Source organism: Lepisosteus oculatus, chromosome 5 (assembly GCF_040954835.1).
Source record: "Lepisosteus oculatus isolate fLepOcu1 chromosome 5, fLepOcu1.hap2, whole genome shotgun sequence".
NCBI classification, from domain to species: Eukaryota; Metazoa; Chordata; class Actinopteri; order Semionotiformes; family Lepisosteidae; genus Lepisosteus; species Lepisosteus oculatus.
In genome coordinates, this window is record NC_090700.1 from 42864501 (window position 1) to 42880652 (window position 16152).

Consider the following 16152-nt stretch of genomic DNA (forward strand, 5'->3'; position numbering starts at 1 on the left):
GTATTCCCTCTGTATTACAATATGCCCTACGTCTTCAAAGCCAAAGGGAACCATTAACATTACCATTTAAGTTACTTCACGATGGCAAATAAAAAGAAAAAACAACAGTTGGTCTTCTTCAGGTGTAAGGGAGAAAGAGAGGAGGTGTAGGGACATACTGCACAGTGAGAAGGGGCATTGCAGGTGATGTGAATAAGTGTACAAAGAATGGAATACTGGGAAAAAAGCATGGACAGCTGGTATCTGTATATGGATGAAGGATCCAAATAAAATTAATCTCCACTCAAAACTCTATTACTGATTTATTTCTAGTTTGCCCTTCAATTAAAAATTATGGCAAAGAAGATATTCTGTAGTAAATTAAAACCTCATGCATCAAATGTGAAGAGTTAGCTATTATCTATTTAATAATAAAACATCTCATATGTAGCAGTCTCTGCAACTGAAGGTTACTCTGAACTAAAAAGTTATATCTTAAAAGATTAAGACATCTAGTCTACGGAGTATAATTCTACAGTTTATAAATCATACCAATGCATATATTTACTGAGCCGTAAATGTCTTATCTAAATACTTTCTATCTCCTTATGGCATGTTGTCCTTGGCACAAATGTTTCTGTTTTTTAGTGTCAGCAGAACATCCCCTTCAGCTGCTCTAAGGCTATTTAAAGAGGTCTCTGGCCTCCACCTCTGAGTTAAATATTCCACTAGGAGGGTAGTACAAGTCCCATAGGCATTCAATGTGTCTGGGACAGATTAGAGCAACATCCCCTGACCACTGCATTCCGCAGTACAAACTATAGTAAAAGTGCGACATTACATTTATCCCCAAAGTCAATTTCAGTACTGAGATTTTAGAACACTTCCCTTTGCACATTGTGCAAGCAGAGCTATTGATCTGAAAAGAGCCATACATAAGCAATGTCTCCACACCCTGCTTGGAAGCACAAAGTGTGACCTATTGAAGGTGGAAAATTCTGCGGCTCAACCCCAGCTGGTTAATACTTCCATTGGTAACATGAAGCCAAGTTTTCCATCTCATCAACCCTTGAGAAAGCAATCCGGTATTCCCTATTGCTGTTGACAGAATGATGTAGAGTTTTAACTATGCAGGAGACTTTTGAAAAATATTAATTTTATTGGTAAAAGGTAAAACCGAGGCACATGTTCTCTATTGTGATGACTCCACACTTCCGTTATCTCCTAGAACACTCAATGAAGAGCAAAAAAGTGGGAATTGGGTCATCCATCCATTTGTGAAGGAACTTAACTGGAAAATACTCTAACACTAAGCTACTAACAAACCTACTAAGCAGTTTCTTCAGTCTGTAGTAGTAAAGAAAGAGCAGGAGACTGCAGGGTTATAAAATACTGTATACTGACTACAAGAGGATTTCCACATGCTCACATTTACATTTTTCATGTATACTTTGTAGACTTAATTTCTTGGCTGAATAAAAAAATGGAAAGAGCTAATAAAGTCAGAATGAATAAAGACCAGTATTAATCATAATTCTTTTTACAAGGCTTTAAATGCATGTAAGGATTGTAACAATGATTCTGGAGTTCCACATTCGAAACCCAATACTCCAACTGTGGAAAAGAAATGGGAGTTGATGCATTTTGAGTTTGTTTACCACATTAGATCATAAAATGGCCACAGAGCCACCAAAGCACACAACAGTGGTACAGAATTACTGTGGAGACAGCATCATATTCTTATTTGACAGGAATTATTTTCTTCTGGTTTATGCCTTTGGTTGTCTTTATTAAAGGGTTGATTCCAAATTTATGACCTTATATTACTTCATGGCTTCACAGCTGAAATATTGTGGAATGGAATGAGGAAAGTACTTTATGGTTGGTTAGTTTTAAACAATACACTTGACACCCCCTCAAAAAGATCCACATTGACCTTCTATAGTCTTGGCTTTTCCAATCGCATCACTAATAGTAACAGGTCTAACAATATAGCCTATTTGGCTAAAATAAAAACAATTGACTGATATGGGTCGTATTTTGAGGTCCAATGCATTTGCTGGCATTGGTGTAATGGAGTAAGAAGCTAAAGAGCAAAATGACAGTTTCTTTTGTTGTTGAAGTTTTTTCACCACTATTTTTTCAAGCACTTTGTCCAAGTTACTGGAGAGCCAGAGCATCTCCTGGCAAGCAGCAGGTACAAGGCAGGATACACCCTGGACAGGACGCCGGTCCATCACAGGGCAGGTAGACATGTACACACTCACATCAGGGCCAATCTCGTCTGAAGCTTATTAACCTACCAGTATGTCTTTAGACTGTGGGAGGAAACCAGAGCATCTAGAGGAAACCCACATAAACATGGCACATACAGCACAGGGCACCATTGCACAAGGCAGCCATGCTAACAACTGCACCTCATAACCCAAAAGTGGGAGTCTTACAGAGCAGAAGTCTACTCTGGGTTAACGGCAGATTCTGAGAACCATCCTAACCTCCAGTGTTTTGCAACTATAGGGTTGTATTTTACTGCAAGACATATATGCCTGAATTTAACAGTAATGTACAACAGTATCAAATGAACTGTTCTTCTAACAGGGCTGTAAAGATGATAAGTACAGTAGAGTAAAAATATAGATGTGGCTGAAAAGCAAGCCGAGGAACTACTCTCTAGAGAAAATCTGCGCTCTTTTCTGAACTTAGTAATGCATGTAAAGGACCTGTACTAATTTATCTGATCACTGGTGTTTGATAAAATTAATTCACAAAGAGCTGAAGAATAAAAGGTGAAGAGTCTTCTATTTAAAATTGAGGACAGAAGAGGATTTCTTTACCCGCCATGTTATCGAAGCCAATTTCCATCCTTAACTACTAGCTTATCAAATGGACTGCGTGAGCAGAACAGCCTCCTCTCATGTCCTTTCTCCCATTTCCTTACTGTACGGTCTTGCTGCTGTGTAAATGAGGCGACAGCTAAAACAGATACCTTACAGTACACAGTATGAGTGAAGTTACTTCCCAAGAGCGCTCTCATCACCGAGCTGTTTAAGACTGTGCAGAGAGGAACACAGGGTTTCAGGGGGGTCATATAAATCCTTTTTTATCACTGAAAATTATTAGCACACCATTCAGAAACATGGGAATTTCTTTAAGTGCTTGATTTATTGACATCAACAGCTAGGAAAAAGAGTATTTTACTCTGTGTGCCTTTCAGTCGAAAAGGCTATGGACTACGATGTGGCCACTGCAATAGTTTTGGAATTCCCTGTTTCTTTCCTTCTGCAGTAGGGTAGGCAGTCCACATTTGAGAAGAAACAATGTTTCAACCATTAACTAATTCTCAAGAATAATTGGTCTATTTTTACTTTAGCATGTTACCTAAGGAATACAAATAAATCGTTGAATCTCGAATAGAGTTTTTAATTATAATATTTTGTACACATGGAAACATTTCTGAAAATGTATATATTTCTAAAACATGAAATGCCTACATATTGAGCTACAAAGGTTTGAAAGCTGGCATGTACTATTAGAAACACCTGTTCCTAGTGTATGTTACAAATTACTTTCACTAATTCTATACTCTGTTATGGTACTTTAGGCTTGCTGGCTGATTTTATCTTAACATTATTGGCTTTTGGTTTACAGTATGTGTTTGTTTGATGTTTCAGCCCTTTTTTTTCTTTTCAATTTATATTGCATTAAAGAGAGACTCACTGAGTCAACAATGAACCTTGTTACCTTTCAAAGCAGTTTTGGTAATACAAGTTCTTGGTAATCTTTCCTTCCTCATCTAATAATCCCCATAATTAAACAAAAACACAGCACAGGGAACAGAGAGTGTTTATGCTTATTTTGGAAAGTGACACAGATTATTTGGGTTGGTGGAAAATCTGTAAACGAGCTGCTATCTCTGTGCATTATCACTACAACCCTAGCAATCTCCTTTTTACAAAGATATACTGTAGCATGTTATAGCTGTCTGATTCTGAATCTTCTTTTTGCATTCAGTTTTTAAAGTAATACATAATATGTGTCTTAAAAGTCTAGACATAGGTAAATTAAGTATACAGTATGTGCTATTATGTACTATTATGGATTACAGAAATAAAAAATAGGTTTTATGTTATACAGTATACTGCACAGAAGATATTAGGTTATTATGCTCCAAATATACAATAGAGAATTATAAATCTACATGAATTATAGTTATAGTTATAAATAATATATAATTATATAATTATATAATAGCAGCTATAGGTTTGCACATAGCACTAGCATTGTTTATAAATCCTGGCTGGATATATTGTATTTTTTTGTGAAGTAAGATGGAAGTCAATTTAAGTGGTTGATATGTGTTTAGACCAGACTATAAGGACATGCGACTTTAGGACATGAAAAGGACCGTATAACTTGTGAAGAATTAATTAATAAACACTCCATTTGCTTAGCAAACCGATCTCCCAGGCTTGCTTGATGGTTAAATAGTTTGTTTTTACCTGGGGGGGCACGGTCCGAGGTTGCAGAGTCTGACCATTAGAGGAGGACGGCTGGAGTCGTCACAGAGGTGATCAGCTGCCACCTCTCCTCTCTGCTTGTTAAGACACACTACAACAGCCTCTTGGTTTCCTGTCAATAAAGAAAAGGTGGAAACATGGAAACAGAACAAGGATTACAAAAACAGATGACATGCTGCAGACCTGATATTTAAGACTTTAAAATCCCAGAGCTAAGGGCTGCTTAGATGCTTGTTGCTTCGAGAAAGTAATTTTACAGATTCTTATTCAGCAGTACTGGGCAAGCTAAAACAGTCCATGTTTATACAAGGTCACAGCAACTGAAACAGGTTTTTAACTTAAATTCATGTATTTTGCCACCTGAAAGATCTGCTTGCCCAAAACACAAACTTCAACAGGAAACAAATATACTAGAGCAGAGTGAAAAAAATATTAAAACTGCAACTCCTGCTTCTCAAAACAAAGACTGTGTTGTGAAATTCTCCCTTTCTCTTCCTGCTGCAATTAAAAGGTAAGGCTAAAGCTAGCACTGTCTTCAAGCAGCTGCAGACACAATGCATGATGAGCTTGTTCTTCGTCCTTATCAGATTCCTGTAAAAGCAGATTACCCTTTGCACAGGAGGCAGAGCAAGCCGTGAAGCCATCATACTCCCAGTCGTACAGCTGCTCACTGTCATAGTGGGGGAACGTGGGCTCAAACACAGTGCGATCCCCACTGCAGGGTCCCAGGTTACAGCCCCTCTCGGACATGGGCCTGTCCTCCTCACATTCCTCATCGGGCAGGTCAACCTCTGTCTGCGAGAAAGACAGCAGCACTCGGCACTTGACTGTCCGGGTCTGGAGGCCATGACCGCAGGTGGAGCTGCAGGGAGACCACTCTCCGGGTATGAACCTGCACAGGAAGAACATGGCGCTTGGCTGACATCATTCTCCTGCAGCTGCTGCGAAGGCCAGACCAACAGTTCAGCAATGAAGGACTCCCCATTGCCATGATAGCACCAAACTGTATACTTCTATATCCAACTGGAAGCCCTGAAAAGGGAGTCCACACTTGACAAGTACATTGGGTGAGTGTGTGCTCTGGATGCAGATGTGATGTGAGAATCCAGTAAAGATGCGTCAAACTTTATTATATTTTTGCACACCTCCTGAGCAATTTATTAGCTTATTAAATTGTAAACTTAGGATGCCTGTTTGAATAAAAAAATAAAATGCTCCAGATAAAGGAAATCGTAAGCAGTAATAATGATTAACAGATGGTTGGATTTTATGTTTTATGTCAGGAATTTATTCCTGCTTGTTTATAGCTTTTCAAGAAATGATGTCAAGGTTTGTTTGGAAAATTGGCTCTGTTAATGGAGAGCTCACTAAAACCTGGAACTAAAACCTATGTTTTTGTTAAAACTATTGTTATTAAGTCTTGTACAATCTGCAGCATAATGACTGTAGCATATATTGATCGGAACAAATACAACATTCAGCATTTGGCTTCGTTCTGCAAAAAAAAGTGATGATAATATGAATTTTAGTTGAGCGAATCACTCATACTCTTGGCAAGCTGGGAAACGATTCAGTATTCACCTAATAATGAAAATGACAACAACGATGCTGTGGTGATCAAAAACGGAACCCAATATTCTAAGTGAGATCTCTCCTGTGCGTTGTTATAATATTGTTTGTGAATTTAGCACTTAGCATTTTGTGTGCTTTGGCACATGAGGACATGGTAGAATCTACACAAACAACCAGATCCCTTCCATATTTATCTTCCTGCAGCACAGAAGCACCCATGCAAAGCATACAGTGTATGTTCCTTGCCTACAATAAATCACTTTGCACTTTTCCTTTGGCAAGTGTCTGTCTAGTCTCCGATATTGTGTCTATTTCTTTATTTCCCTTGTCTCAGTTTGTACATTTTGTACATTTTTAATGTTCTGTATTATCCAACTTTAACTACCTTTCTAACTATATACTCTAAGAAGCTAAGAATTTGCAACTAACCTAAAACAGATCCCTGTGGCACACCAACATTTACACCATCATATTGTTTTCTCTTTGTTAAACATTCTTCTCATTCATGTGCTACATAATCTTGGTTTCCTATAGCTCTTAATTTGAAATGTATGCCTCTTATGAAAGTCCATATCAGATGTATTCTAGACATAATCTAAATATACCAAGTCATACAGTATGCTGTATGAAAATCCTTGTTTCTTGTCAAGCAGGCAAGCAACATCAATATCATGAATTATAAGCAATGTAATGCGCTATACACCCTTCACTCCTGTGAATGTGCACTGCAACTCCATAAACCTTTCCTGCTATTAACAATTGCAGTATAATGTACCAATTGCAGCGCATTAAAGGAAACTATTAAACAGCCCATTTATTTGTTTTACAAACATAAGAGTACCATGTCTTTCAAAGCATTTAAATCTCTCCAACTACATATCCCTACAAGTAAACATGCACTTTACAGTACAGATTATTATAAATAATCCCTACACTTGTGAGATTTAGTTTCATGAGACCCATAATTCCCCCCATACACAACATGTCAGGGTTTGACTAATGAGGCAGTGATATGAAGAGGCGTCATGATATCAGAATCAAAGTGCTTAATGTGACTGACAAAAACACCATTAAACATAATGGAGGTCAAGATCTTTAATGTACTCTCACATAACATTGGTAAATATGTATAAAAACAGCATAAATAATAGGTCTAAGTAATTCAGTGAAGCCAAAGACATTGTGCACTAAGTGACTTGTTACCACAGAAAATATTAGTGATTTGTTCCATTATTTTAACGATTCATTCAATCTTCAAAAGCAAATTCATTCAATCAACAAAAGCTGTAAACTAAATGGCACAAACTGAGGGGTGAAGCCTTTGGAAGTGGCTACAGGATCTAAAGGACCCAGAATTAAAGAAGTGTTGAGTCTGAGCAGGGTTTGGGTTTTAATAATGAGCAGAGTACAGTGCTTCATTCTTTACTTGAAAAGGACATTCTGAAATGGAGAAGAGGCATGTCAGTTTCAGAACCAAGCTGCCTCCTCTTGTTATGCCCACTTTTGCTGGCAGTTCAGCGCACTTGGTGAAAAACCAGACACCTTTCCTACAAGTAATGGCTGCATAATGATTGAAAGGCACTTAGACAGTGAATTGGAAGAGATGTCAAAGCTGTCCTGTTCTCAGAACTGACCACAGTAGCGTGAGACTTGATTTATAAAAATTACTACGAAATTGTCCACCAGAATTATTAAATTAGTCTGACATAACTGCGCAAAAATCTGAATGGAATAACAGAAAGCACGAACTGCTGTATGGAACTAAAGTGAGTACATTTGCAAAAATGCCCTCTGCATTAAAAGGGTCAGTGCACAGTGATAGATTTCTTTCATATGAAAATATCACTTTATATTAATTTCACCTTATTTTATTAGAATCAATCAAATGAGTACTATTACTGAAAAAAAGACTTAGTAAAAGAGACCATAATTTAAGACAATTTCTCAGGACAACCAAAAATGTAAACTGACAGTCCCTCTACCTTCATTATTACATCCATTCATCCAAAGGCTGCTTAATCCAGGCAACCCAGAGCCTGCATTTTATTTATATCCATCCATTTCATAACCGTGCACACCCTAGATGGAACACCAGTTCAAACACAAACTCACATCAGAGAATAACCCAAGTCAAGCAATCAACCGTTATACTGTATCTCTGCACTGTGGGAAGAAACTAAAGCACCTGGAAGAAACTCACACATACACAAGGGGAACATTCAAACTCCAAACAGATAGAACACCTGAACCCCATTTTATTTATTTTCTGACACTGTTTTCAAAAGCAGCTAACTTTATACTAAAGCAATCTGAGACAAGCTTATTGTTTAAATGTGCCCCACCTGGGATCTGAACCCCACAAACTTCCAGTTATGAGTCCAGATCCCACATTACTGTCTCTTGGGATCATAGGGTGCACATCTGGATACACAAAAGGTTCCCCAGTCCAGAACCCAGGGACCAAGAGCTGTGAGGCAGTAGCACTAATCATCATGACACCATACTTAATGTCATAGTTAAGTATAAAATAGTCAAGCTGCGAATGCTCCATGTTTTCCCTATGTGAACATTTAAATACACTTACCCCGCATTCCTGTAACACTTATTTTTTATGAGCTTCTAAGATATCTGTCTTTGGTAGACCACAAAGGCATGAGTATTTATCATTCAGAAGTATTCTGGCATGAATGCGTTTTGTGGGTTTGAAAACAGAGCTGCTTTCAATCCCTTGGCCACCATTAATGAAAATATCATTTCAGACCATAAAAAAGATAGTTCTATTAATAGAACAAAATGGGATGTAAAGAAAATCCAAGTGCGTTCCTTAAGACTGAAGCAATAAAATGAAATGCAAACCTCTTCACTCAGCAGAAAATGCGATATTGCTCTTCAAAAGATCAGATATGTTACTTGTTTCTACGTAGAAGGATAGACGAAACACCCTCAGGATATTCTGTGGCTTTTAATGAGTGTCGGGTTTACTATAATGGATCCACAAATACAAGGGATAAGTTGATATATGAATACAAAAGAAAACACGCGGGCCACTTCTACGTCTCCAATGAAGCTCTCTCTTTCACACACCTCTGGAGCAATCTCTACTGATGGTGAAAGCAGGAGGTGCTTTTCTTGGTTATGAGAAAAAAGCTGCTTTAAGGAGCAGATGAAAATTAATGGATATGAACTCACGTTGGCTCCTCTGAAGCAGCTCTGGGTCCTTCCAGTTCCTGTGCTTGTTTAAACCAGGGCAGTTTAGCTTCCACAGGAAGTTTTTCTGGAAGAGTGTAATGCATAAATCATTCATCTGAGCCCTCAGAGTCATGCAGGGATGGAACACTTATGAAGCCTAACTGGCTCCTGCTTGTTCATCCCAGTGCCATTAAACAGTTAACCCTTTCACCTGGGATCACCAACGGATTAATGACATCCATGTCAAAGAATATATATTGTATGTTAATTGTGATTCTTCTCAGAAAACTCCCTTCCTTGTCTCTACAAGAGAGAGAAGAAATGGTAGGGAGAAATGGTAAGCCACTGGCAGGGATATAAATCACAGCCTACTTCACTGCTAATCAGAAGCCAGAGACCAGACTCTCCTCTCTGTGGTAGCTGGACATCTTATTCATCAAGGAGCTCCCCCACACATTAAACAAGCTGGTTCTTACTTATGTTACTGAACCGAAAATAATATTTTGAAAAGATTTTTGTTCTTTCAGTAAAAAAACACCCAGGATTATTAATCACATTATGAGGCCCAAGACAGCGGTCAGTGGCACTGAAGTAGCAATATTTTCTCTGATGTCTGTGCACATTGTGCAATCTGGCTGTACTTCAGTGTTCCTTTGCTCTGCAATTCATCTTGCTAGCTGGCAAGAGGTATAGGCAGAGGCTAAAGTAGAAAACTGCTCTAAAACCCCAGCAAAGCCTACTGGTCTGAGTAAGCCACCAACATTGATAGGCCAACAAATTATTTTGGGTTACATCAATAAAATGGCTGCTACAGATAAGCAAGACATCCTCTTTTTTCCTCCAAACTCTACAAATTACTGCATGCCTGATTTTTACCATTTGCAACAACTTGTTTTGCATAAGCATGAAAAACTTTCAGAAACAAAAATCACAGAAAGCTATTGTATTTATTCTCGGTAGCCATAACTGTACTCTAGTGCTCTCCTGGATTTTTTTCAGGCTGCAATTTTAGATAGTTTCCACATTACAATCTATCAGGCTCAGGAAGGATTGCATTTAACTGGCGGAGTGCATATAACCCACTGTTGTCATCCTTAAGAGCTGTTCTTGCTCTGGCGTTTCTCAGACTTGACTCATCACTCGGTTGTCTGGGGAGCCAGGCTCTTGCTTAGCATCGCCTGTCATCCATACTTTTAGAGTAAACCCTATAGGCATCTAAAGTCAAGGTGAGAGAATGAAAAGATGCCTGAATTGTACAGTAACTGTTGCATGAATTGGAAACAGATGATAACCTGTCCATGTGACTTTAAATTTCTAATATTTTTTTATTCAGATGTGAATTAGCCTCTCCATCCTTCTGATACCACCTTCTTCTTTGCAGATGAGGCATGTGCTTATACTGTAGCCTTCTACCCAGGAAAGTGTCAATCTTCTTCAAATGCACTGAGGGTACAGAGTTCCCAGATGGAGCACAAAAGACCACTTAATGACAGGTCTAGCATTTCAGTCACTCAATACAGAATGCACAGTCTTTTTTAATATAATATGATCGTTCTGCGCAATTAAGACCAGCGGCCGCTGCTGACTATAAAGCATACCTCTGGGTTTGTAGCATGCGATAGGAACCACACAGTCTTCTTTGATATGGGGCTTGAGCTGTGGGTTACAGCCTCCTGTGTGCTGTCCACGGTGATCAATACACAGAACCACTCTGTAACGCAAGCCGCGGCCACAGGTAACAGTGCACTGGAAAATTAACAAGCAATTACAATGCCATATCCCTGACAACCCTCAGGATATAAACATGACTCCATTTCTCATGCACAATAAATCAACAGACTCAAGTGCATCCTCTCACAGACTCCCACCCCCACAGTGTCAAGAAGGCTGGAGGCATAAAGATTAAACTGGGAGAAATTATAATAAAACCGTAGATGGCTAGAAAGAGCCCAATGAATTTGGTCAAAACTAAACAAATGTTACAGTTTGTCATGGCTATATAACCCAGAGTTAGTAACTGTCCTTCCTCTTAAACCTACAAAAACCTTTTGTTTATACAGAATGGATTTAAATGTGCTCACAACTTGGATTCCGACCAATGGAGACATTACCATTGTTCAGACGTGACTTGAAGTTAAAGTTAATTTAATACTTCCCTCTGCTACATGAGGGAAAAAAACACAAGAGCACTAGATACATTTAAATCTGTTTGTAATAACAATACAATGTAGAACCGCATTGTGGAAAATTCATATTTCTGTCCATCCAGCTTCTGCTTTTCTTTGCCTGCCCAACATTACTCCCACTTCTATTTTATTTTATTTCTATTTAATCACTGACTGGGTTCGTTGGGAGTCGTCCGGGGGATTTGTGACAGCAGGCCTCCCAGGAAGAGCAGAAACTCTCTGGAAATCTTAGCTCACCTGGGACCATTCCATAGCCACCCACTTGGGGCAGTCAAACACGTTGCAGGTCTGCCTCAGTGAGGGTCTGGGCGAGTACGTGCACTTCCACTCTTCCACCTGGGATATCTGGCCGTGCATGGATTCCTCAACACACACCACGCTCCTCTCCTGGTGGCCCCCTCCACACGACACCGAGCACGCTGTCCAGGGGTTGTGTTCCCAGCTGGGGAAATAGAGAACACATGGCAGGTTTACACTCCAAACACACCTCAGAGCGAAATACTCTTCACATCTCGCATGTATGGCTTCATCATCAAAGATGTACTCTACACCTCCCTAACAGCTTTCCTTTGGTAAGTTTACAAATGAGATGAGGCCACAGAGCCCAATGAGAGCATTTAGAAGATAGTAGCTAAGTGACCCAAGGATCACATCCAGCCATTTCTTAAAATAAATGCTGTTCCAGACGCTCTGGTCCCTCAGAAGTAAATAAAGTGCCTCCTGTTCTTGGTTTGAACTGCACAATATAATTCAACGCAGTTTCCACAGGTGCCCTCTGGATCGTGTTTCACTGTTCATCCTAAAGAAGTCTGCTGTGTTGACTTTGTCAAAGCCTTTCAGGATTTTCTGAATATTTGTATCAGGTCCCCTCGGAAACTTCAAGTACAAAAGTAATAAAGACAGGAGTAAAACGGTTTAACTCCTTTAGCCTGTCAGTATAGGACATTCCCTTAAGCCCCAGAGTGTATCTAGTTGCACTTCTCTGGACTGATTCCACAGCGGCAATATCTTTTTTGTTACATGGTGACCAATAATTTACACAATATCCCAAATGTGGTCTTACTATCATACTGTACATTTTCAGCACATAATCGCCTTGATTTAAATATTTATTGCTTTCCCCAATTGTCTAGAAGATGTAAATAACATGTCAATATAAATACCAAACCTTTTTCAGAAATAACTTGTTCAAGATCAGTGTTACCCCTTACGTATCTATACTTTATTCCTTTGCCAGCTACATGTAATATTCTGCACTTCTGTCAACATTACAAGTTTTCTTGCTCAGTCCTGGAACTTTTAAAATTTATTCTTGGAGCTTCTACTATGTCTGTAAACTACTTTGGTACCTCTATATCATATTAGATATTTATGTAGATCATAGACCTAAATTTGGAGAAGCAACGGTATGGTCCTAATATAAATCCCTGTGGTACTCTGCTAATTGAATTCACCCCGTAGCCATAATTTCTATTTTCTATCTATTAACCAGCTCTCAAAGTAAAACCACAACATTTTGAAAGCCCATAAGCCTAATGTGCACACCCTGAAGCCTGATTTTTAATGCAAAACTGCATCAGAACCATTCTGAAAATCTAAATGTACCATATCATGTGCTTTGTGTGCATCTCTCACTGTTGTTGCTTGTTCATGAAAAATGTAGTTAAGATCTACCATTTATAAAATCATGTTAACTATCTCCAAGAATCTTATTTTGATATACAGGAAGTAATCCTCTAGATCAGGTCTAATATTACATAAACCCATATGTAATAGAAATATGATTCATTGACTTATCATATTACCAATTTTCCAGTTCATGGGTAGTACATTGCCTTGAGTGACTGTTCGAAAAGTTTCACTAGAGACCCACGTATAGCATCTCTTGTTTCCTTCAATACAATTTACAAAAAACCACCAGGCCCAGAAGATATGTTAATATTAAGTTCTTCTAGTACACATACATTAATTATTCTGCCTCATCTATGCTAGTCCTATATAATGTAGAACTTTGTCCTACTGTACCTCATCTTGAAGCATGTTTTTGATTTCTTCATTGGCAAACACCTAAAGTAAGTGGAATATTCATTTAATACATCTGTAATTTTCCTTTCATCATCTAGGGTTTTCCATTGATACATTTTACTTCATGCTCTCCAATTCTTTTGCTCTCACAACTGAAAAAAAAAATTCAGTCTCCCATTGAAATATTCTATTCTTTCTCTTGGTTTTTTTTCCCATGCTTGCAATTCTTTAACTGCATTCCATCTTGCAGCTGTTTTTATGAAGTGCTTACTTCCTCCTTATTTTTCTTAATTGATTTTTAAAACCATTTGGGTCACTGCTTGAGTCACATTTGAATTACTTACTCTTGGAAGTAATCTGTTCTCTACTTGAAGTTGAATGCCTTTAAAATGTTGCCATCCATTCTCCACGGCTTTCATATACTATTTAGGCCGTCCCAAAAGATATCCATCTAGCCCCGCTCTGTAGCTCTCATTCCTTTATAATCCGATTTCCTTAAATTTTAAACCTTTTGATTTGAACTCTATCTGCACAGTTTCAAATGTACCTCCAAGCATGCCACGCTATGATCCCTAATGGTATTTTCACCTTCATTTTCTGAGCAAGAAAACAGTCATTACTCCTGCCTACAATTTCATTTTCAACTGCCAACATTTCTTTTTTTTTCTCAATCCCTCTGCAAGGAAAGTCTAAGTCCCGCTGAAACCATTTCATCCTTGCACATAATTTCAATACAATGTTGAATTAATATTAAGATTAATATTGGTTATCTGTAGAATATTACCAACATGAAGCATTTGTAATGTTTGTATCAGTCTGACTACATACTGTAGGTTCTAGGACCTTTCATTCCTCTAGATTAACTGCCTTTGCCTACATATTCTTCTTGATGTATCACCTCTCCTGTCCTGTCTTCATCACCATTAGCCAAGTTTCTGCAATTCCAATTACATCACCATCTTGGTAATAGGACAGTTTCTGCTTCTATTGCAAACATTTTGTTTCTAATACTCCTAGCATTTAGCTTCAAATCTTTCCAGTAGATGTTCCTTGGATTCTCACCCCTTTTGCTCTAATGAAATGCTTCTGAATTTCCCTGTGATGATTCTTGAAGAGAGGTCAACTGTTCCTTTCCAGTTCTGCTACAGTTCTGTTTGAGAACTCTTCAGATTTTTACATGGTAAACATTCGATTAATAGTGATTTTGTATGAAAAAAACAATTTGCCAATGTGATTGTGTCAACTAATGTTATAGTGTTTAAGATTTATTTTTTAGTACTGGGTTTTCAGAGTTTACATACTGTAGTTATTAAAGGAAATAAGTTCTGCTGATCGTTTTTTACCAACAGTATTTTATTTCCAATACATAAATCTGCCTTACTGTGAATATACCCTTTGAGCCCACTTAAACATCCCATGAAGAAAGTATTGCAGCCTAAAAGGCCATCAAGCTACAAGAAATCAAACTTCAAACTACAAAGTACTGGAAAGGAAGAATAAAGCTACAATGATGTCTTGTTTACCAGCATGCACAAGTGACATTTTACACTACAGTGTATTAATGACCATTGACAGTATATGTCAGTTACAAATTGTATGTCCTTTTGTAAAAATGTATTTTAAAGCTGAAGCAAACTGAAAGTGACAGGAAAGCAAGCTATCATGCTATCATGCTATCATGTGTATCATGCTAAGTACAGTAGTGTACTGCAGCTACAAGCCCTCTAAAATATGAATAATGGGCCTCTAGCAATAGCTGAAATATGTACACAGATGGTGTCAAAACCAATAAATCAACACTGAAGCGTCGATAATCATCACCTATATGGCACTGTAGGAAGTTGCCATGGGCAGAGGTCAAGATTTCAGCTCAGTTTAAACGATCCACTGTGTACTTTGCTTAATAATAAATCATTGTAAAGATGCACTAAAACCTTGAGAAGCAGGTAGTCTACAGTAGCTTTAAGTACATGCAAAACCACACTCTCTTCATTATGTAAGATATAAATGTATAAAATATATGCTATATTTTATAGACAGGAATGTTTCTTTAAAAAGGAATTTAAAAATAGAAACAACTTTAATTTAGCTGTGACAAATACAAGTTTCCATGGGTTTCTGCTGACTCTTCTTCTGGGCTCAAAGTTTATTTGCAAAAATACATGTTATTACAACTTTAAATTATTTTAAAAGCAGCTGCATACTTGATAGTTATTTTATTCAATGATTTAGGCCATTAGAGGTGTGAAATACAGGCGGCTCTGGTTTCCTGAGTTCTGTCAGGGCATTACTACCACTTACCGGGGCAGAGGCTGAAAGTGGTCATAAGGCATGATCTCCTTGAAGCCATCACTTGAAAAAGAAAATCGTACAAGTCGGTTTAAAACCATAAAAATGGTAAATACAGAATATTATCCTATTGAATTCTGCTCTCATTTTGCTTTTGTGTGCACATATATTTTTGCATTTTATTTGCACAAATGAGAAGGTGTACGACAGTTCTGTTTCTTGTAGCACGGTGATTGAAAGAAGAGATATTAGAACAGACAGACGAATGGAAGGATACATAGAAAAAGATAAATGGATCTTCAGTACAATGTGTGGAATTAGATTATTCAGTTATGAAGTGATGTACATCGGGATCCCAACATTTGCGAGAGTTAAGTGCAGAGAACCATCACAAA

At 38.0% G+C, this 16152-nt stretch overlaps 1 protein-coding gene across 2 annotated transcripts in view; it reads right to left on the reverse strand.

Annotated features, from left to right (window-relative positions):
• adamtsl3 (ADAMTS-like 3) overlaps window positions 1-16152 on the reverse strand; it is a 164824-nt gene that overhangs the window by 30213 nt on the left and 118459 nt on the right. For both annotated transcript variants that reach the window (XM_015343042.2, XM_015343041.2), the window contains exons 12-17: window positions 15770-15820; window positions 11681-11885; window positions 10856-11003; window positions 9258-9342; window positions 5105-5388; window positions 4479-4608 (exon numbers count right to left, since the gene is read on the reverse strand). In XM_015343042.2, coding sequence (XP_015198528.2) covers window positions 4479-4608; window positions 5105-5388; window positions 9258-9342; window positions 10856-11003; window positions 11681-11885; window positions 15770-15820 — 903 coding nt within the window. The remainder of the gene's footprint in view (window positions 1-4478; window positions 4609-5104; window positions 5389-9257; window positions 9343-10855; window positions 11004-11680; window positions 11886-15769; window positions 15821-16152) is intronic.